The sequence below is a fragment of the Pteronotus mesoamericanus genome, unplaced genomic scaffold (genome assembly GCF_021234165.1).
Source record: "Pteronotus mesoamericanus isolate MK-2021 breed Mesoamerican mustached bat unplaced genomic scaffold, CSHL_Meso_final scaffold_705, whole genome shotgun sequence".
NCBI lineage: Eukaryota > Metazoa > Chordata > Mammalia > Chiroptera > Mormoopidae > Pteronotus > Pteronotus mesoamericanus.
Window position 1 is genome coordinate 3529504 of NW_026555326.1, and position 24069 is coordinate 3553572.

The window sequence follows — 24069 nt, forward strand, 5'->3', positions numbered from 1 at the left end:
AATCTTCATTGTCTTTAACTGGTGATTCATCACTGGGAGTGACATGTCCTAGAAAAAAGGAAGAAAATGAAAATAATTTAAAAAAAGTAAAAAATATAAGACTTACAGACCTCTAAATTTATAGGTTTTGATTTTTTGCCTTTGTACAAAATCTTTTATAATTTTATTTTTCTTATATAAATTATATCAATATTTCTCATTAAAGGGCTATTAAAAGATATTAAAAATTTATATTCAATGTCATCAGCATTCTTCCTCCTCTCTAGTAACATCCTGTGACAATATTCTGTGATACAGCATGCAAATTTATCATTAGTGTATTGTCAATATTAGCCTAGGGATTCAATGTGATTCTACTTAAAATTAAAAAATACAGGAGGGCTTAATACATGATTTAGAGGTCATTCTGCAATACAGAGAAATTTCAACATAATAACGTCCATTTATGAAAACTCCCTAGCTAACATCACACTCAATGGTGGAAGACTGAAAGTTTTTCCCCTAAATCAGGAACAAGACAGGATAACCATGTTTGCCATCTTTATTCAACATAATGTTGAAAGTTATAACCAGAGCAATTAGGCAAGAAAAAAAAAGCATCCAAGTTGGGAAGTAATAAATAAAATGATCTCTGTTCTAGATGACATGATTTCACACATACATGCACACATACTCACCTGTTGGAACTAATAAATAAGTTTGTTGCCTGAGAAGTTGCAGGCTATAAGGTTAACAAGTAAGATTCAGTTGTATTTCTACATATCAACAAGGAACAAAACAAAAATGGAATTGAGAAAACGACTCTACAATAGCATCAAAAAAGAGTAAAATACTTAGGAAGAAACTTAACCAAGGAGGTGAAAGACTCCGACACTGGAAACTACAAAATGTTGCTAAAAGAAATAGAAGACAATATAAATAAGTGAAAAGATATCCTGTGTTCATGCATTGGAAGACCTGAGATAGTTAAGATGTTAATACTACACAAAGCAACCTGCAGATTATATGCAACCCCTATCACCATCTTAAATATGCATTTTACAGAAATAGTAAAATCCAACATATAATTCATATGGATTCTCAAAGGACTAGGGGTAGCCAAGAAAACCTTGAAATGGAAGAGCAAAGTTGAGAGAACTCACATTTTCTGTTTACAAACTTACTCAAAAACTACAATAATCAAAACACAGTGGTACAGGCATAAATACAGACAGACCAATGGAACAGAATACAGAGCTCAAAAATAAGCCTTCACAAATATGGTAAAATGACTGCAACGGTGTTAAGAACATTTAATTGGGAGAGGGCAATCTTTTCAACAAGGTTCACGAAAAACTGGATATCTACATACAGAAGAATGGAATTTGATTCTTATATACAGAAATGAATTCAAAATGGATCAAAGAACTAAATAGAAGAACTGAAACTATAAAACTCTTAGAAAAACAACATAGAGACAAGCTTCATGATGTTGAATCTGACAATGATTTCTTGGATGTGGCACCAAAAGCACAGGCAACAAAGATAAAAATAGGTAAACTGGACTTCATCAAAACTGAAAATGTTTATCAATGGTCATCACTAGAGTGAAAAGGCAATGTATAGAATGGAAGGAAACATCTGCAAATAATACATCTGATAAGGGACAAATATCCAAAATATATAATGAACTCCTAAAAGTCAGTAAGAGAAAAATAAAACCCAAATAAAAAATGTGCAAAGGACCAGAATAGCCATTTTTCCAAAAAAAGATACATAAAACACCAACAAGCGCATGAAAATATGATCGCTAATCATTAGAAAATGCAAGTAAAAACCACAATGAGATACTACTTCCTATACATTAGGATGGTTAGTATCAAAAAACAGAAAGTAACAAGCATTGGAAAAGAGGTGGAGAAATTGGAACCTTCATGCCTCACTGAGCGGGAATGTAAAATGGCGCAGCTGCTGTGGAAGACAGTGTGGCTATTCCTCAAAAAGTAAACACAGAATCATCACATAACCCAACATTTCTATTCCTGGGTGTATACCTTCCAAAATTGAAAAGAGGTCTCAAATAATTACTCACATGCCAATATTCAGAGAAGCATATTCAAAATAGCTAAAAGTTGGGAACAACCCAAGAGCCTATAATCAGTTGAATGGATAAAAAAATGTGGTATATACTAATAGTGGAATATTATTAAACCACAAAAAAGGAATGAAGGTCTGATACAAGGTAGATGAACCTTGAAGACGTTATGCTAAGCGAAATAGCCAAGATAGTCAAATTCATAGATAATTGAATAGCAATTGTTGGGGCTGGGGAGAGGGGAAAATGGAGATTTATTGTTTAATGGGTATAATATTTTAATTTGAGATGAAAAAGTTTTGGAGATATAGAAAATGATAGTTGCACAACAATGTGAATGTAGTTAATGCCCCTGAAATGTAAACCTAAAATGGTTAAAATGTTAAAAATAAAATAAAATAGAAGTTGATCTGCATAGAAAATTAGCATAGAGAATGGCTTGAACATTTCTGAAAAGAAAGTGTTCTGCCAGATATTAAAACATATCATAGTACTACAGTGAAAAATAAAACATCTGGTGTTGGCACAGGCATGGACAGAGTTCAAGGGAAGAGAGAAACAACTAGAACCCCTAGGAATTTAATGTATGGTAAAAACTGGCACTTCAAACAGTTGGAGAGAAGATAATAAATATATATACCAATTTCAGATGTAACAAATTTTAAATGCAAAGACTGCAATCAGAACATATGGTTGAAAATTTTATATAATTTCAGCATAGCGAAGACCTACAGCTTTTATAATAAAGACACAACTCATGTAATCATTAGAGAAAAAACTGAAACATCCCACTACCTATTAATATAGGACATATGCACATATAAATGACCTCTGATGTCAAAACAGTTAAAAAATGTGGTATATATTAAAGTCATCATTAAAAGGATGGGAGTAAATCTAAATACAATCCCAATCTAAGATAGTAAATGTGAAATGTTACAGCTATAGAAAAATATGAACAGCATGATTCCATTTCTGGTTAACATAAAGAAATATATTCTTTATCTATCTATCTATCTATCTATCTATCTATCTATCTATCTACCTACCTATCTACCTACCTATCTTTCTATCTATTCTTTTCTTTTTATACACACCCCCCCCCAATTAAGGATATTAATGTATAGAAACAGATAAAAGGACACCTAAACTATTAAGTGTTTAACTCAGGTAATGAACTAGAGAAACAGAAGGAGACTAGTCTTTTTCTCTGTATATTTTGTAATATTTGAAATTTTACAAATTTATATTTGTATTCTATTATTTATATAATTACATTATGAAAAGCATCCTATATCCAACCATATAAAATCTTAAAAGAAAGCTGATTAGTAAAAATAAAGCAAAGAAAGAAAACCTAAAAAAATTCACTTCATGTTAAGGGGGATTTAATTTATAATGAGTTGACAAATCAACAAAAAATATTTTGAAAACATAACAGAAAAATGAGCAAAGAACATGAATTAATAAATGGGGGCCAAAAAAGTTTCAGCTTTGTTTACAATTAAAGAAACATAAATTAACACATAACATTATTTTTTACTTATCACCTTAACAAATAGAATGGAAGGAAACATCTGCAAATAATACATCTGATAAGGGACAAATATCCAAAATATATAATGAACTCCTAAAAGTCAGTAATTTCAAATTCTTAACAATATAAGTAGGATAAAGAGTTATTGAACCTGGTTGACTTGAAATAGGAGATGTACTTGGAACAGAAGGTGTACTTGGAACAGCAGGTGTACTTGGAACATTAGGCTTGACACCTCAAAAAATAAATTTGATTACATTCATCAGCTTTATCTATACAAAATTATGGATTTAATTTGATTTTTTATTTTTAAAAAAGGATCAATTATTTCTCTAAATGAAAAATACAAATACTTTCCTATCTTTGTAATTCTACTTCTGGGAAGTTACCTAAATATATATCTATACAAGTACATATGGATTTTGCATAAGAATGTTCACAATTGCTTTGTATTTTTGAATGGAAATCCTAGAAATTGACTAATAGCAAAATCATAAAAATAATGGATTTAAAGTAACATATGTATCTTCAAAATATTACCAACCAATCACTATCATACTAGATAATTCTTCTCTGTTTTTCACTTAGTATTTTACATTTTTTTCATGTTAGAACAATTACATCTACCTTATCATATTTTATATGTTGTTACTGATTTTTTAGTATAATTTCCTCTAACTGATGATAAAAAATGATTGAAATTCCTATGAGGAATTTTGATTTTTGATATTTAAGAAAAAAATCCCTGTAGTTTTATCTTCTTTGTAAACATTTCCTGACAATCCTCTCTTCTTTTAAACACTGAAGAGTATCAGTGTTATATAAATCCTTTATGCAATACTTATGGTCAACTCTTTTAAAAGAACATATCGACAAACTTAGTATCCCACAGTGAATATACCCACTAGGACCATGTGAGCAAACATAGAACGGCTAATGAGTATAAACTTCACATGCAATCTTAATGTATCGATCGGTCTACCAAAAAACCATCTTTCCCCTTTCCAAAAGCCAACAGCACTCAACTAAGGTCCTCAAGGATGCTACCAGGATCCAGGTATAGAAGAATTATAAAAAGGTGTTCTAATTACTGTGTTTACATGCATAATTCCCCTCAATCCCTTAAAATATTAGGGGAACAGGAAATATACAAATATATTAGAAGCCAGTAATAGAAATTTGTTTGAGTTCAACACCCTCATGTTTAACAGGAAACTGAGCCCACAGAAAAGACGGTATTGGAATAAGCAAAGCCAAATTAGGACCTTGTGTGAGGTCTGCCCAGGCTAAAGCTCTTCCCAGTACACTAGCACCCCTTGTCTAGATGGGATACATTCTGAAACCCCCATCGATGCCTGGAAACCTGGTAGTACTGAACCCTATATATATTATATTTTTATTGTACATACATAACTATAATAAAGTTTAATTTATAAATTAGGCAAGGTTAGCGGTTAACAACTACTAATAAAATGGATCAATTATAATAATATCCTGTAATAAAAATAATGTGAATGTGGTCTCTCCCTCTCAAAATATCTTATTGTGCTGCACTCTCCCTTCTTCTAGTGATGATGTGAGATGACACAATGCCTATATGACGAGAAGTGAGGTGAATACGCTGCACCAAGGGATGATTAGCGTCCTGGGCAAGAAAGAGTGGGACAGTGTGAGATCTCACCATGCTGCTCAGAATGGAAAATAACTTAAAATTTATGAATTACTTATTCCTGGAATTCGCTTTTAATATTTTCGGAACACGGTTGCTGGTAACTGAAACCACAGGAAGTGAAAATGCTCTTAAGTGGTAACTATGGCATTGCTCTTGTCTCTTGTTTCTGCTGAAACCAAAGAGAAGTGGGAGATAGCAGCACTGAAATGGGAAAGACAGTTCCGTCCATCATGCCAAAATAACCTCCCAACACATAAGCAGAGCAGATGATCAGCAGTCCATGCAGGAAGTCCCCCATTTCATTTATTTTTTTCTTTCTTTTTTATACTTTCAAAATAAAATTTTAATTACACAGTTATATTAACTTATTTTTCTTTAAAAAATCAAACGTTTTTTTCTAAATCATGTTTGTTCTATTACAGTTGTCTCAATTTTTCCCCCTTTGCCCTCCTCCACATCCGACCCTGCCCCCTCTCCCACAGTCAATTCCCACTCTGTTGTCCATGTCCATGAGTGATTCATATATGTTCATTGTTTAGTTCCTTCTCCTTCTTTCCACCATTGTTCCCCTTCCCCGTCCCGTCTGGTCACTTTCAAGCTGCTCTATGTTTCCATGCCTGTGGTTTATTTTGTTCATTAGTTTATTTTGTTGAATAGATTTCACTTATAGGTGAAATCATATGGTTTTCACCAACTGGCTTATTCAATTAGCATGATATTTTCCAGTTCCATCCATGTTGTCACAAAAGGTAGGAATCTTTCTTTCTTTCTCTTTCTTCTTTCTTTCTAAATGCAGATTGATTTTATTTATTTATTTTATTAATGTCAAGATCCATTATAAAATATTAAAAAATTTAAATCCATTATAGTCTCAGCAATCATGACAGCTACATAGAAATAATCAAGTAGATCAATGAAATAAAATGAGCATTCTAGAAACAAATGTATATGTCTTTCTAACTGTAATATATGATTAAATTGATATTTCAAATCAATGGGAAAAATAAGGCTTATTCAACATATAAGGCTCATGGATCACTATTTCTTGAAATAAAACAAGAATAGAGCCCTATTTCACACATTATATAACAAATATTCAGGTGAGTTAAAAATCAATATGTAAAATCTAAGGAGTTTTAGGAGAAAATACAAAATAATATTTTTCTTTCCCTGAAGTAACATAGTCCAACTCAGAAGCTATAAAGTAAAATATTGACAATATGATTGTATTAAACATTTAAGACTATACAGTAATATTCATGTAAAAAAAGTTAAAGGACAAGTAATAGAATAGGAAAGTATTTGCAACACATCTATAAAAGAGTTAATAGTTGTTTTGGTTTTTGTTGTTATTGTTTTCTTTTTTTAGGAAAAAATTTTACAAACATTTAATCAAAAAATGGATAAAGAATACCATAAAGTCATTTAAAGCTTTTTAAAAATAATAGAAAGAGGCAAGAAATATACAAAAACAGGTTTAGTTTCAGCAAATAATAAAATAACAATTAAAATAACATCATTGTCACAATCAGATTAATAAGTATTAAATATATAGGTAATATCAAGTATTGGCAATTCTGAAAGGAACTGAGTATTCATAGACTCTTTTTCTTCATCTTCTTAAAGCAGTCCCTTTAGCATATTTTGCAATGCTGGTTTGGTGGAGGTGTATTCTTTTAGCCTTCTTTTATCTGAGAAGATCCTTATTTCGCTTTCCATTTTAATTGAGAGCCTTTCCATGTACAGCAGCCTTGGTTGCAGGCCTTTGCTTTCAATGACTTGGAATATTTCTTGCCATTCCCTTCTGGCTTGCAGTGTTTCTGTTGAGACACAGCTGCTAGCTGTACTGGGGCTCCCTTATATGTTACTACCTCTTTCTCCCTTGCGGCCTTTAGAATTCTCTGCTTGTCTTCAATATTTGCCATTTTAATGATGATGTGCCTTGGAGTGGGCCTCATTGAGTTACTATTGAATGGGACCCTCTGTGCTTCCTGGACTTGTGTGACTTTTTGTCTTCTCAAATTAGGAAAGTTTTCCATCATGACATTTTCAAACAGGTTCTCTACCCCTTCCTCCTCCTCCTCTTCTTCTTCTGGTATCCCTATTATATGGATATTATTACGTTTCAGGTTGTCCTGCATTTCCCTAAATGCCTCTTCATTCTTTTTGAGTCTTTTTTCATTTTCCAGCTCTTTCTGGGAGCTTTTTTCTACCTTGTCCTCTAGCTTGCTGATTCGGTCCTCAGCTTCATCTAGCCTGCTTTTGATTCCTTCTACTGTGTTCTTCAATTCAGAAATGGTATTCTTCATTTCTCTTATTGATAGTTTCTATGTCCTTTTTCATGCTGATATAGTTTGCAGTAAGTTCCTCATACTTTCCCTGTAGTTTTTTTTAATTCTCTCTGAGCTCACTGAACTCATTGAGCTTCCTTAGAACCGTTGTTTCGAACTCAATATCTGATAGTTTACTTGCCTCTGTTTTATTTAATTCTTTTTGTGGGGATTCCTCCTTTCCCTTCAACTGGGAGGTGTTTCTTTGTCTTTCCATTATTTGTGAGACTCTTGTTTTTGCTTCTGCTTCTTAAATTGATCTGTCTTGATTTTCTGACTTTGTGATGTGAACTCCTATGGTAGTTGACCACTGTTTTTTTGTTTGGATTTTTTTCCTGTCTGGATCTGCCTCTGATGATGTCAGATGTTGGCTCTGTCTGACCTTAGGCAGTCTGTTCAAGATTTCCAGGAATCTACTGTCTGTGGCTGTCTCTTTCAGCTGTTAATCTAGTCACTCTGCACTCAGCAGTCAGACTTAGAGACACCACAGGGTGGGGCAGAGTCCCTTCTGTGGGTCCTCTCATATAAAGGACCCATATATATTGGGTCCTCTCACACTGCTGCTACTTGGGGGAATGGTCTGCCTGAGTCAAAAAGCTGCTGCTGTATGGGAGAGGAGTCAGCATCCAGATCCTGCCGGCTACTCTATCAGATCTTTCCCCAAAGCCTCCTTCCCCATTCTCGCTTCAGGCGTCTCCAGCCCACTCTGGATCCCAGGGTAAGTGGCTGCAAACGAAATGTATGCATTGGCCCTTTAACGGCTCTTTGCATCTCCAGCTGCCCGTCTCTGGCAGAGAGCAACCCTGCCACTTTTCACAGCTGGCTGTTTTCTGTGTACTTTTTGTGCTCTGGTGCTGTAGGCTGGAGATTCCCACTTATGGTTTAGACCCCACTCTTCTCAGGGGGATCCAACTGGCCATTTCAATATCCCTCTGGTACTGCTACCTGTGGGCACACCTCCCACTTTCTCAAGTCTCTATCACACTCCTTACCAGTTAGGTTGTGTTAAAGCTGATTCTTCTGTCTGTCCGAGGTTATAAGGCTCCTCTCTCGCTATTGTTCAGTTGTTTGTTCCAGGTGATTTCTCCACAATTTAGTTGGAATTCCAGGTTGGTCCTGGGAGGAGGTCAGTGTGATTTCCATGAACTCCTCTGCCATATCGATTCCCATTTCATGTAAATATAGAGACTTTTTATGCCTTTCAGTTGCTATGAAATTTACTTTCTTCCTTTTTAAAAAAAAATTTTGTTGATTATGCTATTATAGTTGTCCCATTTTTTCTTCCTTTATTACCCTCCACCCTGCAGCTCCCCTCCCACCAGCATTCACCGCCCCTTAGTTCATATCCATGGATTGTTCATATAAATTCTTTGGCATCTCTATTTTCTATATTATTCTTAACCTCCCCATGTATATTTTGTACCTATTCTTTATGCTTCTTATTCCCTGTGCCTTTTTCCCTGTCCTCACCTCTTCCCCTTCCAACTGAAAACCCTTGATGTGATCTCCATTTCTGTGATTTTGTTCTTGCTCCAGTTGTTTGCTTAGTCTTTTTTTTTAGGTTCAGTTGTTGATGGTTGTAAGTTCATTGTCATTTTACTGTTCATAGTTTTTTATCTTCTTCTTTTTCTTAGTAAGTCCCTTTAACATTTCATATAATAAGGCCTTGGTGATGGTGAACTCATTTAACTTTACCTTATCTGGAAAGTGCTTTATCTGCCCTTCCAGTCTAAATGAAAGCTTTGCTGGATAGAGTAATCTTGGATGTGGGTCCTTGGCTTCCATGACTTTGAATCCTTCTTTCCAGCCCCTTCTTGCCTGTAAAGTTTCTTTTGAGAAATCAGCTGATAGTCTTATGGGAACTCTTTTGTAGGTAACTGTCTCCTTTTCTCTTGCTGCTTTTAAGATTCTCTCCTTAACTTTAGTCTTGGGTAATGTAATTATGATGTACCTTGGTGTGTGCTGGAAATTTACTTTCTATTTACAATAAAAAAGCCCAGTAAAGAGAAAAAGAATAATGATATGAGGAAGGGAAAGACAGGGGTCTTGTTCTAGAGATGCAAAAATTTCCCAGTTTAAATGTTACTACATATTGTAAAAGAATAAAACTGGTTGCAGTCCAGGAAATAAAACATCATCCTGGATCATGAAGATACCCTGTAAAGTTGTCAACAGATAGTTTTTAAAATAACGAAGTTGATGACACAAAAAACATATGTATTAAAAAGGAAGCCATGAACCTTCCTCATCTCTAATACGAACTGGAATGATGCTGTAGGTCATAAATGAGCATCCTTGAAGGCTTTATATATGGCAAGCACTCTGTAAGTGCTCTAAGGACATCACATTTTACTCTACTATCACCCAGTGAGAAAGCCATTAAGTTATTTTACATACAAATAAACAAATTTAAGGTTTATGAAACTTGCCCGAGTTCGTTTCAATGTCTGAAAACTGTGGCAAAGAGATTTAGAATCACAAAGTTTAACAACTAGAAGAGCTGTAAATATGTTCTTCTTCCTTTTGTTACTAAAAATGATGAATGAGTGTAAATCACCAGCTATTGAAAGGATTTTTTAAAAAATCACCAGGATTGAAAGAATTTTCAAAAATACAGGCAGAAAGGACTAAACCTGAGACACTGGAAACTGTAGGCTGTGCAGTGAGAGGTGTCGATGCTGGAAAAAAAAAATACAGAGACGGGGTCAACCATGCGGTAAAAACTCTCATGCTTCAATTCACTATGGAAAAGGACTGCTATACATTTCACACATAAGAAAGGCCCAACAGCAGAAATTCAGACACCTCTGTGATGTATATAATGTGCTAAGAACCCACGAAAACACAAATTTTTTGTCATACATCTGTCACGGAAATGGATATGAGAGGGAGTTAATTAAAAAACTGATTCTTTTCAATTATTCAGTATGATGGATATTTAATGTCTGAGAAATAAAATCTAGAAAAAAAGACACACTTTGTACCTTTGATACATTTTGGAATCTCAGGCTCCCAAATACTGTTTGCTTCACACACAATAGTGGCACTGCCTTCAAGGTAAAAGCCCTCCAGGCATTCCAATACAACCGTCGCTTTGTAGTAAAACCTTTTCCCAAGTCCTGACACCAGTCTTCCATTTTTAAGTACTGGATATTGACATTTGACCACTGAAAAGACAAGAAATTCCAGAATTAATGGAACGGTGTTTTAATGTAGAATCAAAAAACTAGTGCAAAATAGGAATGTACCCGGGAACAAAGAGACAGGAAATGGAAGGCAGGATGTTATTTTTTCAAAAGACGTTATATGTGCATTTTATAACCTTTCCCACCTAGAACAGACTGTCGTGACAGGTTATTGGTTTCCTGTATGTTTTCCTATTACTGACAGGTTTTGAGAGAGGGCTGATTACCACATACAACTTTCGGGTGAATTCAAAAACAGCTTGGGATGCTCTGTGGCTCTAGGAATTTTTAAAAATAAATTCTATGCTGACACCGATTTAGTAGCCTGATCTTTCAGAAAGGCAGGAAGGAAAGACCCTTGTATAAAGGTAATACTTGAGCTCTATTTCTATTGTTCTCACTTCAGGTGTACCGATCTTTTCTATATTGTGCTCAACTGCTATTAGTCACAGTAATGACTCTAAGTTAGGTTTACTGGATAGAAATCTCACACAGTAAAACCATTTTCAGTGCACAGCCTGTATGAGGTTCAATAAATGCAAACACTAATCATGTGATTTCCAACACGAAAGACATAGAAGAGTTGCATTATTCTCTACCATTTCCTCATGCCATTTGTAATCAACCCTCCCCACAAGCACCTCCAGCCACTTTCCCCAACCAGACAACCATTGATCTGTTTTGTATTACTCTAGCGTTTCTTTGGCAGAGTGTCATAATGGGCTCACAGCCTGTGAGTGTGGCTTACTTCACTTAGCACAACGCATTTGATATTGCTTTCTGTCCTGGTGTCGATTAGAAGCTTATTGCTTTTTATTGAGGAGTGTTATTCCAGTATGTGGATGTGCCATTGTTGTTCATTCATTCACCAGCTGAAAAGCAAGTGGCTGTTTCCAATGTGGCGTGAGTATGACTAATGCTGCTATGAGTATTCTTACGTAGGTTTATACGTGAACATGTTTTAATTTACCTGGGTTGCTGCACTGTATGGAAGGAAAGTGTATCTCTAACTTCGTAAGAAATTGCCAAACAGTGCTCTAAAGTGGACATACACTTTAAGTGCATTCTTAGCAGCTATGCATGAGAGTTCCAATTGTTCCATATCCTTGCCAGAGCATGGTATTTTTAGATTCTTTCTTGTTTCTATTTCCAGCCATTCCAGTGGGTGTTTTGTGGTATCTCATTGTGGTCTCCAATTATATTTCTGTATTTATTAATTATAGTGAGCAACTTTGCATATAGTTTCTGCTATCCATATATTTATGTTGATGAAGTAGGGCTATTCACACATATTTTTTCCCATTTTGTAAAATATTGGGTTGTTTTCTAATTGTGTTTTGAGAGTTCTTTATGTATCTTTGACACAAGTTCATCGTCAGATATGTGCTTTGGAAGTATTTTCTCCCAGGCTTTGGCTCATTTTTATAAACTCTGATAACAATGTCTTTTGAGAGCAGAAGCTTTGAGTTGTTAAAGGATCACACTCTTGTACTTAAGAAATCTTTGGCCAAGCCCTGACTATGTTCCCTCTTTTTAAGTAAAAGTGTTATCATTGCTAGTTTAAGTTAAGTCTGAACTCTGTTTTTAGTGCATGAGTGAAAATGGCGCACACATGGGTTGTGGTTTTCTTTTATGGCATATTGGTGTTCAATTGTGCCTGAACTTCTGCCATTTTTTCCACTGAATTGCTTGTACGTATGTGTAATAAAATCAATTGGACCCATATGAAAGGGTCTGTTCTAGGTTCTCTATTCTGTTCTATTGTTTCTATTATATGCTTTTTGGTATACTGTATAATAAGTCTTGACACCAGATCGAATGAGCCTTTTATTCTTTTTCAAAATTATTTTGAATATTTTAGTTCTTTTATGTTTCCATATAAATGTTAGAATCAGTTTGTCAATTTCTATAAAACTTCTGCTGGAATTTTTAGTGAGACGATAATTTATAGGTCAGTTACAGAGTATTAACATCTTTGTTGTACTGAGTCTTGCAACACATGAACAATGAATCTCTCACTGTTAATGTCTTCTTCAAGTGTTTAGTTGTTTTAACCATTCGAATACTGTACAAGCGTTGTTAGATTCATTTGCAAGTATTTCATGTAGTGCAGAGTTGTAAATAATGCTTTTTAAATTTCTCATTGATTATTGCTAGTGCATAGGCTCACCATTGATTTCTGGATGCTGAGCTTGTGTCTTGCAATCTTGGCAAGACTTCATTCACTCATGTTTTCCACACAGACAATCATGCCATAATTGAGTAAGTCTATTTTATCTCTGCCTTTCCCTTGTGATGTTCATTTCTCTATCTTGCCTCACTGTGCTGAAGAGAACCTCCAGTATATAATGATGAATGGACTGGTAGGAGTAGACATCCTTGTCCCATTCCTACCTCAGTGGGAAATATGTTATCAAGTGTAATGTCTGTGTGATTCTTGTAGGTGCCTTCTATTAGGTTGAGATAGTTAGGTTCCCTCTATTCCTAGTTTGCTAAGAAGGTTTACCATGAAAGATGATGAATTCTGTCAAATTCTATTATGATTATAAGTTTTTTCTCCTTTAGAGTCTCTGTATATGGTAAATTATCCTGATTAATTTTTGAATTTGCATTCATGGAAAAAATCTTACTTGTTTACAATATATTCTTATTGTTATTATATTTGACAGGATTTTATCTGTTAATATTTTGTTTAATAGTTTTGGTTCTATGTTCACAGTGGATATTGTTCCTAATTTTCCTGCCGTGTTTTGTCTGCCTTTCCTATCAGGTAGTGCTGTCCTTATGAGACAAGGTGAGAGGTGTCCCCTCACTTCAGTGTTTTCTTGAAGAGTTTGTACAGAGCTGTGATTGTTTACTCTGGAAGTGTTTAGTGCGACTCCTGGAGATGCCATGGGGCCTGCAGTTCTCTTTGTGAAAAGGCTTAAGTGAAAAATTTGTTGGCAGAAAGTTGTACATTATTCCTTTATTGTCCTTTCAATGTCTGCAGAATATTTAGTGATGTTTTCTTTTTCATTGTTGATTTGGTAATTTGTAGTTTCCTCTTCTCTCTCAGACTGGCTATGGGTTATCATTTTACAGATCTTCTCCAAGGAACAAGTGTGGGTTTCAATGATTCTCTCTACATTTCCCTTTTTTCAATTTTATTGCTTTCTAATTTTATCATTTTCTTCTGTTTCCTAATTCTGAGTTCAATTTGCTCTTCTTTTTTAGTTTCCTAAAGTGAAAGCTTAGAATGTTAACCTGAAACTTTTCTCTTGTTCTAACATAAGTGTTTCATGCTATGAATATCCCTCCAAGCAATGCTTTTGCTGCAATCTGAAAATTATGATATGTTGATATATTTTGTTTTCACTTCTATTCAATTCAAAGCACTTTCTAATTTCCCTGGTGTCTCCTCCTTTTATTGTGGTTCCATTAGAAGTGTCTTGCATAATTTGTAAATATTTGGGGGTTTTATAGATATCTGTTTTGATTTCCACATTCACTGTAAAGACATAGCACTGTAAATAATTTCAATTATTGAAATAATAATTTTCAAAACATATTGCCTAGAATATGGTACTAAAGACTGTTCCACATGCACTTGAAAAGAGGCTATGTTTTTCTTCTGTTCTTCACTGCTTCCTTTGTTCAAGAGACAAATACCCTCCGTGTCTCCCTGCTGTTGGTCGTGCCTGAATATCTTAAACATTGTGTTTTAAGCATAGGCAAACCTCTGAGATATTGCAGGATTGTTTCAGACTATAGCAATAAGAGAATCTAAGGAAAACAAGTCACAATTGTTTTGCTGGATATGACATTGCCTTCATGTTGCAGAAAATGAGATATGTGTGAAACACAATAAAGCAAAGCACAATTAAACAAGATATGCTTGTACGTTTTGTCCAGAGTTTATCAATCTAATTGGTGAGAGGGTTTGTCTTTTACAATTTATTCTACTATTTCCTTTGTTCAGGATTGCCATACTTCTCATATTATAAGACAAAGCTTTCTTAAAGTCAGTGTATGCCTTTTGATGGTTTCAAAACAAAAAAATTTAATTCATGCATATACATAGTAATTAACAATGTCTCAACAAGAATGCCATGAACATGTGGGGTAAAGAGTGAAAAATTCTGGGTCCTGAATTATTTTTGATTCTATTTAAAATAATAAATTAGATTAGAAACAAATTTAACAAAGAAAGAAACACAAATGGCTTTTTTTTCAAAACCTGTTGCTATAAGTACTTAACAGCTGGTAAAACTTTCCACACTATTGACAAATGGGAGGGAGATAAATGGAAATATTATTACCTTTACACTCAGGAGGCTCACTACTCCATTGGTTAGGCCCAGAACAGACAAGCCTGCTTTCTCCAACAAGTGAATATTCATCTGGTCCAGCTGAAGGATTACATCTATAAATTACTACTTCATTATATTCAAATGTATCCTTGTGGCTATTGGTGTATCTTCCATTTGATATTTGTCTAGGTGGTTGACACAAGATTTCTTAAAAATAAAAAAAGGACACAAAAAGGCAGAAGAAAAGCTGAAAGACTAAGACTGTGTTAGTAATGTCCTGTGAACTACATTCAATAAATTTATTAACATATGATTTCTACAATCTAGTTGTGAATCCAATACCCAGCTAAAAGAAGGTTTCTTTGAGAAATTATATTGTCCCAACTTAAATCATTAATAGAGAAATAACATGTGAGAATAAAACCTGTTTCCTTCGATACCCATGTAAGATACCTAAATAAAATATGTGTATTTATCTGTAACGCCATGCTAAGCTTTTTTTCTAAGCGTAATAGATGCTGACAATTTATTGATGAAATATACTTCTGATTAAGGAAAACTCAGTGCTAGCTGAGAAATGAGACATCTGTCCCTAAATCTATAGTTCCTAGGTAAGCCAAGATTCTACTGTCCTTTCTCACTGTCATCCTTCAAAGTGTACAGTGAAATTTTCCAGTGGCTTCAAACATTGTTTGATAAAGCAGAGGCCTGAGTCTGGAGGTCTCCCTTTGAGCCGGAGACTGGAGAGATTAGAAACCAAGGACAGCAGTGGCATTCTTCTCAATGTTTGTTTTGGACATTTTTGATTTTGCACAAAAGAATATGTTGCATAAGTTAACATGTATGGAGTTTACTGCTTTTGAAAATGAAATACTACATAATCATTCAGAAAACTTCTCCGTTTTAATTCCAGTATAAAGATTATCAGTAGCGCTAACCCACCTGCAGAAAAGCTCTGTGGGGTCCTTGTTCATTTTAAGGCACAAATGGGGCCCCAGGTGACAAAGTCTGAGCACTGCTGCCCCAAAGCCGAAAGAGAGGGTACACTTACTCTCACACTGTGGGGGACTGTCACTCCATTCCACTGTATTTCCAGAAAGTTCGCAATATAGAATTTTTGTTCCAAGTAGATAATAACTAAATGAGAAAAGAAATGATTATTGTTCTCTGTATCCGTTAACAAGAATACATAACAATGAAGAAATAGCAATGTGCTTGTTTCCTGCGCTACAGTAGCTTCAGGAAGAACGTTCTTAAGTGACGTTTGTAGCACGTGCTAACCAATTCTGCAATTCAATGAACTAAAGAGACTCTTCATTTGAACACATATTGGCCTGGAGCGAAATGTGTCCATAAAGCTGCCCTGCCTGACAGGCCGGGGATCGCTGCCTCCGCAGACCGATCGCACGGTCGCGCTGTGTCCTTGCGCGAGCCGTTCCGCTCAGTCAGGAGAACGGCTGAGAAGGGAGATCGGGCCCAAGAGCCCCTGCCCGGGGGGGAGTCCCAGTTTCCAGACGGACTTGTCTTTTGAGCTTAGGCAAACCCTCAGTGTTTCTCTTTCTTCAGTTCCTCATCTGGGGAAATGGTTATATGCTCTGGGGTTGTATTTAGCAGGTGAATTAGCGTCTGGAATACAGTGAGTGCTAGGAAGTTCTGGGTGTTATGAATATTCTTCAGATCGGACTATCTTCCAGGGATAGGTCAGGAAAGACCCCGACTTGATGAAATGTTTGATGACTGAAAATCACAGAACTCTCTCTTCCTTCTGGAGTCTTCTTATACTGATCACAAATACATCATTTTGTGGTACTTCTCATTTACTATTTTCCTTGGACACCTCTCTGTGTATATTGTGTGTATCAATAAAGCGAAAACTTTTTTGAGAATAATCTTAAGAGGGTATTCATTCAAAGTCAGCAATTTGTAACGTTTTCATCTTATGGCTGACACATAAACTAATTACTACAATTCTGTGTCCATCTGTCTGACAAAAACATGGGTATAATTTCCATTCATTCGCATTGGACGGTTATTGTGATGACTGTTGTCATTTTTTCACTTGAAAATCTGAGGAAAAATAGTTCAGTGCCTTTGACTAAATGGTCAGGTATTTCAGGTTTTAAAAATGCCTGCAACACAGGAGTGCGCCCCTGTGGCAGGCTGGTTGAAAACCGCTGGCCTATGTGTTAACCTTTCGCTGCTTCACAAGGTGGTTAGCAGGCTGTCTCTATATAACTAGTGATGGGACACTCTCACTTGATCAAGTTAAAAAAAAGAAAACTCAGGAAAACTGCCTGTACCTTCTTCCAGCTGAAATTTCCCCCAAGGCTCATTGATTTTATGTTATAATATGGGAGGAGAGATTTCTGGGATTATGGCAGGATAGGAAGCACCAAAAATAAGTCTTCCTGGCTAGACAATAATTTCGCTGTTAGAATCCGCCTGATGTAACTCTTTTGGGACTCTGGAGTCTTGATGTTGAAAGCTTGCAAGTTCCAGGAAGGACTTGGACAGGAAAATTGCTTTAAAATTGGTCACTTTCAGTTCTTAGCACAGGGTAAGGGCCCGTCCCACTCCCACAGCAGGCAGCTGTGCGTGTCTTCCTGAAGCTGCTCATGAGCAGCCTGAGGGATGCAGGGTGGGCAGAAAAAGACCATGTCCTTAGGGATCTGTGCTCTTACATTGGCTACTGTTTCTGATCACAGAGAAGCAAACAGAAAAGCAGGCAGCTCCTTCCAAAACATGCAAGCGCCATTGGTCCCTCTTTCATTTTTCTCTTTTTCCTCTTTCAGGAGGCAGACGTTAAAAAGAGTGACATTTGAAAACAACTGCAAATGTCAAGAAAAAGCCTCAGTTACATGTCAGGCTCATCCTTAGAACAGAGACACTTTCAACCATCAAAAACCAAAAACAATAAAGAAACAACAAACCTTATTAAATGGTGAGAATCTACACCCAGAGTTAGTCCCATTATTGGACTCAAATATCCAGTTCAAGCACAAAAACTAAAAGTTACATGGCATATAGAGAAATAGGAAAGTACAGTCCATTCAAAGGAAAAAATAAATCAACAAAAAATTATTTCCGAGAGAGATCTAAGGGGCTACTTGCTAGCAAAAGGCTTTAAAGTAGTCATTGAGATGCAAGTGCATCTTTTGCAGACCGTCTCGGTGACAAACCTGCATTTTCCAGTTCCACAGCCTTCCTTTCCTCCATGAGACAGCTGAGTGGCAGATGCAGAGATGCCGGTGTTTGTGAACACCGTGATGGGCAAGAACCTCCCTCCCAAGCTGGAGAGCCCAGTGATACAACTGGGAATGTCAAAGCCAAAGTCTAAAACAAGGAGTGCATCCTCCTGACCACCAGCATCTGCTGTTTGCGTGCAAACATCTGGAGGAGCACCTCCCTCTGTCAGACTGCAATTCCAGAAAGAGCCCGCCCTGCATTGGCAGCCTACCTGATGCGGAGGCATCAGTGAGCTTTCCCTCCACCGGCTCCCCAGGAATACAGCAGCCACAAGAGCTACCGGCGTCGTGCTTGCCTGCGCCTTTCTGCTGTGGATGAGGGCAAGAGGTGTGGCCATGCCAACAGCCTGTGACCAAGAGGAAGTTGAGAAGCAGGCTCTCCACAGCCCTCTCCAATGTAAGCAGGGGGGGTCCCCTGCCAGAGAGCCATGGTCCCGGGGCCTCAATAAAATTGGAAAAAAATTAGTAACTGTCTTACGGATGTTCAAAGACCTAAAGGAAGAACTGCATAAAGTGAAGAAAACAATGAGTAAACCAAATGGAAATATAAATTAGGAGGTAGAAACCCTAAAAATAACATTCCCTCTAAAATTCTGGAGTCCAAAGTTCAACATAAATGACCATTCTGTAGATGACTTAAATGCAGCTTGGAACAGGAAGAAGGAAGAGTCAGGGAACCTGAAGTTGGACAATGAAGACTATTTAGTCTGAGATCAAAAATAAAAACATTGAAGTGAATAGTGCCTAAGGGACTGACGGGACCTGTGGGTCACCGATAAGCAGACCAATATTTATCCACTGTGGCAACCCCGGAAGGAAAGGATAGAGAGAAAGGGGCTGAGAGAATTTTAGAGAAATAATGACTGAAAGCTGCCCAAACTTGATCAAATGCATGACTGTACATATTCAAAAACCTCATCCAACTCCCAGTAAAATGCAACCAAAGACCCATAGTAAGACCCATAACAATCAAACTTTCAAAAGCCAGCAACAAACTGAGAATTTTGAAAGCTGCAAGAGGGAAGTGAATCATCAGGTACAAGGGATCCTAAACATGATTATGGGCAGACTTCGCATCAGAAACCTGGGGAGCAGAAGACACTGCGCTAATAGGCTAAGAGTGATAGAAAAAAATGGTCGGCCAAAAATCTTCTACACAGCAAAAGTGTGCTTCAAAAGTGAAAGAAACGGTAAGACTTTCCCTGAAACCAAAGTTAAGACAATCTGTTATCACTATATCTCTCCTGCAAAATTGCTCAAGCGTGTCCTAAAAGGTGAAATTAGAGGACAGTAGAGAGTATCTCTGGCTGTGCAGACCAGCATCTCACGGAGGGCACATACATGAGCAACAGTGAAAGCTAGCACTGCTGGAACAATGCCTTGTAAATGCATTTTATTTTCTGTGTGATTTAAGAAACTAGTCTTACAATCAAAATAAATCATGTAGAAGCTGGTATTCTGATTATTATTGTAGGGTAGTAAGATTTTAACCACCCAAAGGAGTGAGATGGAGCTGACAGAATCCAGTGTTGTAATTTATCGAAGTGAAGTTGGTATAAATTCAAACTGTGGTGTTATAACTCGAGGATGGTAAATGTAATCCCCATGGGAACCACAGACAAAATCACAACTGAATATACACAGAAGGGGATGAGACGGGGATCCCAACATTTCATTACAAAAAGCAACTAACAAATAACAGGAATGCACAAATTGAAGGGGGAAGGAAAACTTTCAGAAAACAGCTCCCTCCTTATCAGTAATTACTTTCAATTTTAATGGATTATACTCTACCATCAAAAGGCAGATATGGATGGAAGGGATCAGAAGCACAAGACTCAACTCTATGCTGTCTGCAGGGACTACGCTGAGATTCCAAGGCATGAACCGGTTGAAAGTGAAAGGATGGAAAAAGACATTCCATGCAAACTGGAACCAGAAGACAGCACGGATGGCTGTTCCAATTCAGACAAAACAGACCGAATCAGAAAAGGCTTTAAGGGAGAAGCAGCACATCGCATTTTAGTAAGTTTTATACACTTCAAGAAGACATACTAAGTATAAGCATTTATGTACCTACTGACAAACCTTCAAAATATAGGAAGCAAAACCTGACAACTGAAGGGAGAAATACACACTTCTACATAATAGGCATTTCCCCAATAACAGTTAGAGGCCTCAACCCCAGGCCCAACAATGGATGACACAACTAGACTGAAAATAAGGAAGGAGCGGACTTCAACAACACAATCGACCACCTTTCGCAGACACAGAGCTCCATGGAGCAGAACTTACTTTCTCATCATGCTCACGTGGCACATCTTCCACGAGAGGTCATACGGTCAGCCGCAAATTAATATTAATGAATAAAATGGTTTTAAAGATATAGATATCATACAAAGTATCTTCTCTGTCCCCATGGGGTAAAGTTGTTGAACAACAACCTTCACAGACAGAAACTTTTCTGAAAGAACAGGTTCATTGACTGGCCACATGCTAGTCAAGGGAAAAACAAAAAACAAACAAACAAACAAACAAAAAACACGTTCTGGGGCATGTGGTCTAAACCACCAGCAGCAGGGATAGATGGAGAAGGTGAACATTTGTGCCATCCTGGGTTCCCCCAGTTCTTTTTGTAGTTTTAAGGAGAAAAATGTAGGTTATTTTGAAGGAATTAACATTGGCTATTCATAAGGGGCGCGCATAAGAAGAGTAAGTGGGGCTAGTTCCGGGATAGGTGCATAGCCTGTATAGGAAGAGATGTTTGTGGCCTCTAGATTGTTGGATGGCAATAATCTGAAAAGTTCATGTGTAAGCAGGATGTGGTGAAATCTGGTGGTCAGCTACACATTTTCATCTTTATTTTTTAAATTTTAAAATCACATTTTATTTTTTAGATTTTATGTTTTTTTTATAAAGTGGGGAAGGGAAGGAGAAAAAGATAAACATGAATGTGTGGTTTCCTCTCAGGCACCCCCTACCGGTGACGTGGCCCACTACCCAGGCATGTGCCCTGACTGGGAGATGAACTGGCAACCCTTTGGTTTGTAGGTCAGCACTGAATCCACTGAGCCACACCAGCTTGGGCTCCTTTTCAGATAAGAGCTGTAGCAGCTCTTATATTAACACTATTCTTGAAATTGCTCTGGTAGTTGATTCAAAGTTTCAACATACATTCCAGAAAGAGAACAATCTAGTGTCTTCCCTTGGCTTTGTTAACTGATTAACTTCCTGTCTGTCCTTCCCACCCTCAACCTCCTGCAATTTAATTTAGGACCATGATTAATGATTACTGCACCATGATTACTACATTTTTAATGTCTACAATAGGCTTATTATTACATATGGTACTATATAATTTTCCATTTCTTCCATTTAAATTTTTTTCTATTCATTACACATCAGTCTCCATAAAAAACCCAAGAGTACATTGGCTGTTAAGTGCAAGATGTCACACAGAAAACAAGATGAAATCAACATTATGGGAACTCTTAGGAGAGAACCAAACAACACTAGAACTGATACATATTTTTCCTATTTCTGTAAGGAGTAACTTACCCCTCATTGCAAACATAGTGAGCCTGTGAACCAAACTGGAAAGTTCCATTTATGTAGTTTACTTCACCATTTACAGGTTCTCCTAGCTGTGGACATGATTTCCCTTAAAGAAAATTTTCAAATTTGTTTTATACCAGTGTCAAAACAGATGTGAATCAAAATAGAAATTCTACATTGCTCTATTAAATTCCTGGAAAAAATTTTTTTTCTTATTTATTTTTATTAAATTTATTAGGGTGACATTGGTTAATAAGTTTAAATAAGTTTCCAGTGTATATTTCTATGACACATGATCTGTATATTGCATTGTGTGCCCATCAATTAAAGTTAAATCATTCAAATCACCGTATATTGGGTCCTCTTTGCCCTTTATTACTCACACCAACCCCCTTTCCTCTGGTAACCACCAAAATGGCGTCTGTGTCTAGAAGTTTCAGTTTTATATCCCACACTGGAGTGAAACCATTTGATCCTCAGCTTTTCCTGGCTGACTTATTTTGCTTAGCATATTATTCTCCAGTTCCATCCATGTTGTCACAGATGGCTGAACTTAAGAATCACATTTCCCAAGAGAATAGAGAACCAAAGAAAAAATTTCCTGGAGATTTTCAAAGCCTGAAAAAAATACATTGCTACCTAAACCCTACCTTCACACAAGAAGTCCATCATCTCAGTAGTGACATGACATCTAAAATATGTGAAAGTCTCTAGAGCAATGAAGGGAAAAGTTTTGTGTACTTACTTTTGCAAGCCTCCTGGAGAGGTGTCCATGTGCCATCAGGTTGACAAACAGAAGACATGGGGAGAAGAGGAACACTGCGCATATATCCTGGGCGACACTGATATTCTACATTGTCCCCATTATTGTAAGTGTTCTTGGGATTACCTTTGAGCATCATAGATTGAAATCTTGGTGGAGCATCACAGGCATCTGGGCATAACAGAAGGACAACATGGAAGTAAAGCATTTTCTCCTTTTCACCAGCCGTGGATTATGGCCTGGCAGCAGGCAGGCAGGACAGAATACATGGAAAGGTCCTGGGAAAGATTTTAAGTGATTGTTCTGATCTGTGCTTTTACCGGACGAGGTGCCTCGCCTGATTTAAGTAACATTCTATCAGCTTTTGGTTTTCGGGGTGTCAGTCAACAGTAAATTGAAGAGACAGCAACAACAATTTTGGATTTAAAATATATTTATAGGTATACAGCCTTCAGCATTTTTTTCTGATTTCATTTCACACTCACTCCTCCCCTAAGAAGACTTCCATAGTACATAGTCTTCAATCAGGTTACTCTTCCACAGTTTGAAATGCAAACTAATGATGATGACTTGTCACTTGAGGCATGATCTTTTATAGGAATGCAAGTTCCTAGAGGCCAGGGACCATATGCCTTCTTTTCCTTCTATATCGTTGAAGATTTCACGGACCAAAATAAGTATCAACTCCTTTAAAATGTAAGACCTCATATGTTCCATAGAGTGAACTGAGCACTTTATAAGAGAATAGATGACAATTAAATGTCAACATTTATAACTCTAACATTATTTAATTTATTTTTCCTTCACTAATCAATGGATCATTCTGGGCTTCAAAAGTCCTCTGAGTTAGCTGTTTGGGCTGTACGGATACATTGCTATGCCATCAGAATTTTTTATTTGTAGATTTTTTTTGGTAGTTTTTTTCTTCCTGCAATAGTGTCTTTTCTACTGTAGCAATTCCTCTTCCTCCAAATTACCTGTGTGCTTGAAAACCTAACAAATCTGATAGAACCACTGCAGAAAGTAATGTGCTGGAGACACATAAAGCACTAAAGGGCTAAAAGAATGCAGAGGCCTCCCCTATAAAGTTAAGGACCTAAGGAGAAAGGAGATTGATCTGTTTTGATCCCTGAGGAACTTTTCTTATTCCTTGGATTGGTTAAACTAAAAAAAAAAAAAAAAAAAAAAAAAATATATATATATATATATATATATATATATATATTTGCACTTCTGTCAAAAAACAAAAATTATGTGACTTTTAAAATTAAATTCACTGGAGTAACATTGGTATTGGTTAATAACATTGTATCAATTTCAGGTATACAGCGTTGTGATGGGATATCCGCACACTCCACTGTGAAGTTAAATCTCCTTCCCTCACCTCCCTTTAACCTCTTTATGCCCCTCCCCCGCCGT

The 24069-nt window shown here is 36.5% G+C and overlaps 1 protein-coding gene across 1 annotated transcript in view; it reads right to left on the reverse strand.

Annotated features, from left to right (window-relative positions):
• The window catches only part of LOC129062051 (membrane cofactor protein-like), a 33332-nt gene extending 10474 nt beyond the window's left edge, over nucleotides 1-22858 (reverse strand). The window contains exons 1-5 of the mRNA XM_054562824.1: nucleotides 22633-22858; nucleotides 21891-21993; nucleotides 16139-16224; nucleotides 15097-15294; nucleotides 10591-10780 (exon numbers count right to left, since the gene is read on the reverse strand). Coding sequence (XP_054418799.1) covers nucleotides 10591-10780; nucleotides 15097-15294; nucleotides 16139-16224; nucleotides 21891-21993; nucleotides 22633-22858 — 803 coding nt within the window. The remainder of the gene's footprint in view (nucleotides 1-10590; nucleotides 10781-15096; nucleotides 15295-16138; nucleotides 16225-21890; nucleotides 21994-22632) is intronic.
• Between the last annotated feature and the right edge of the window lie 1211 nt (nucleotides 22859-24069).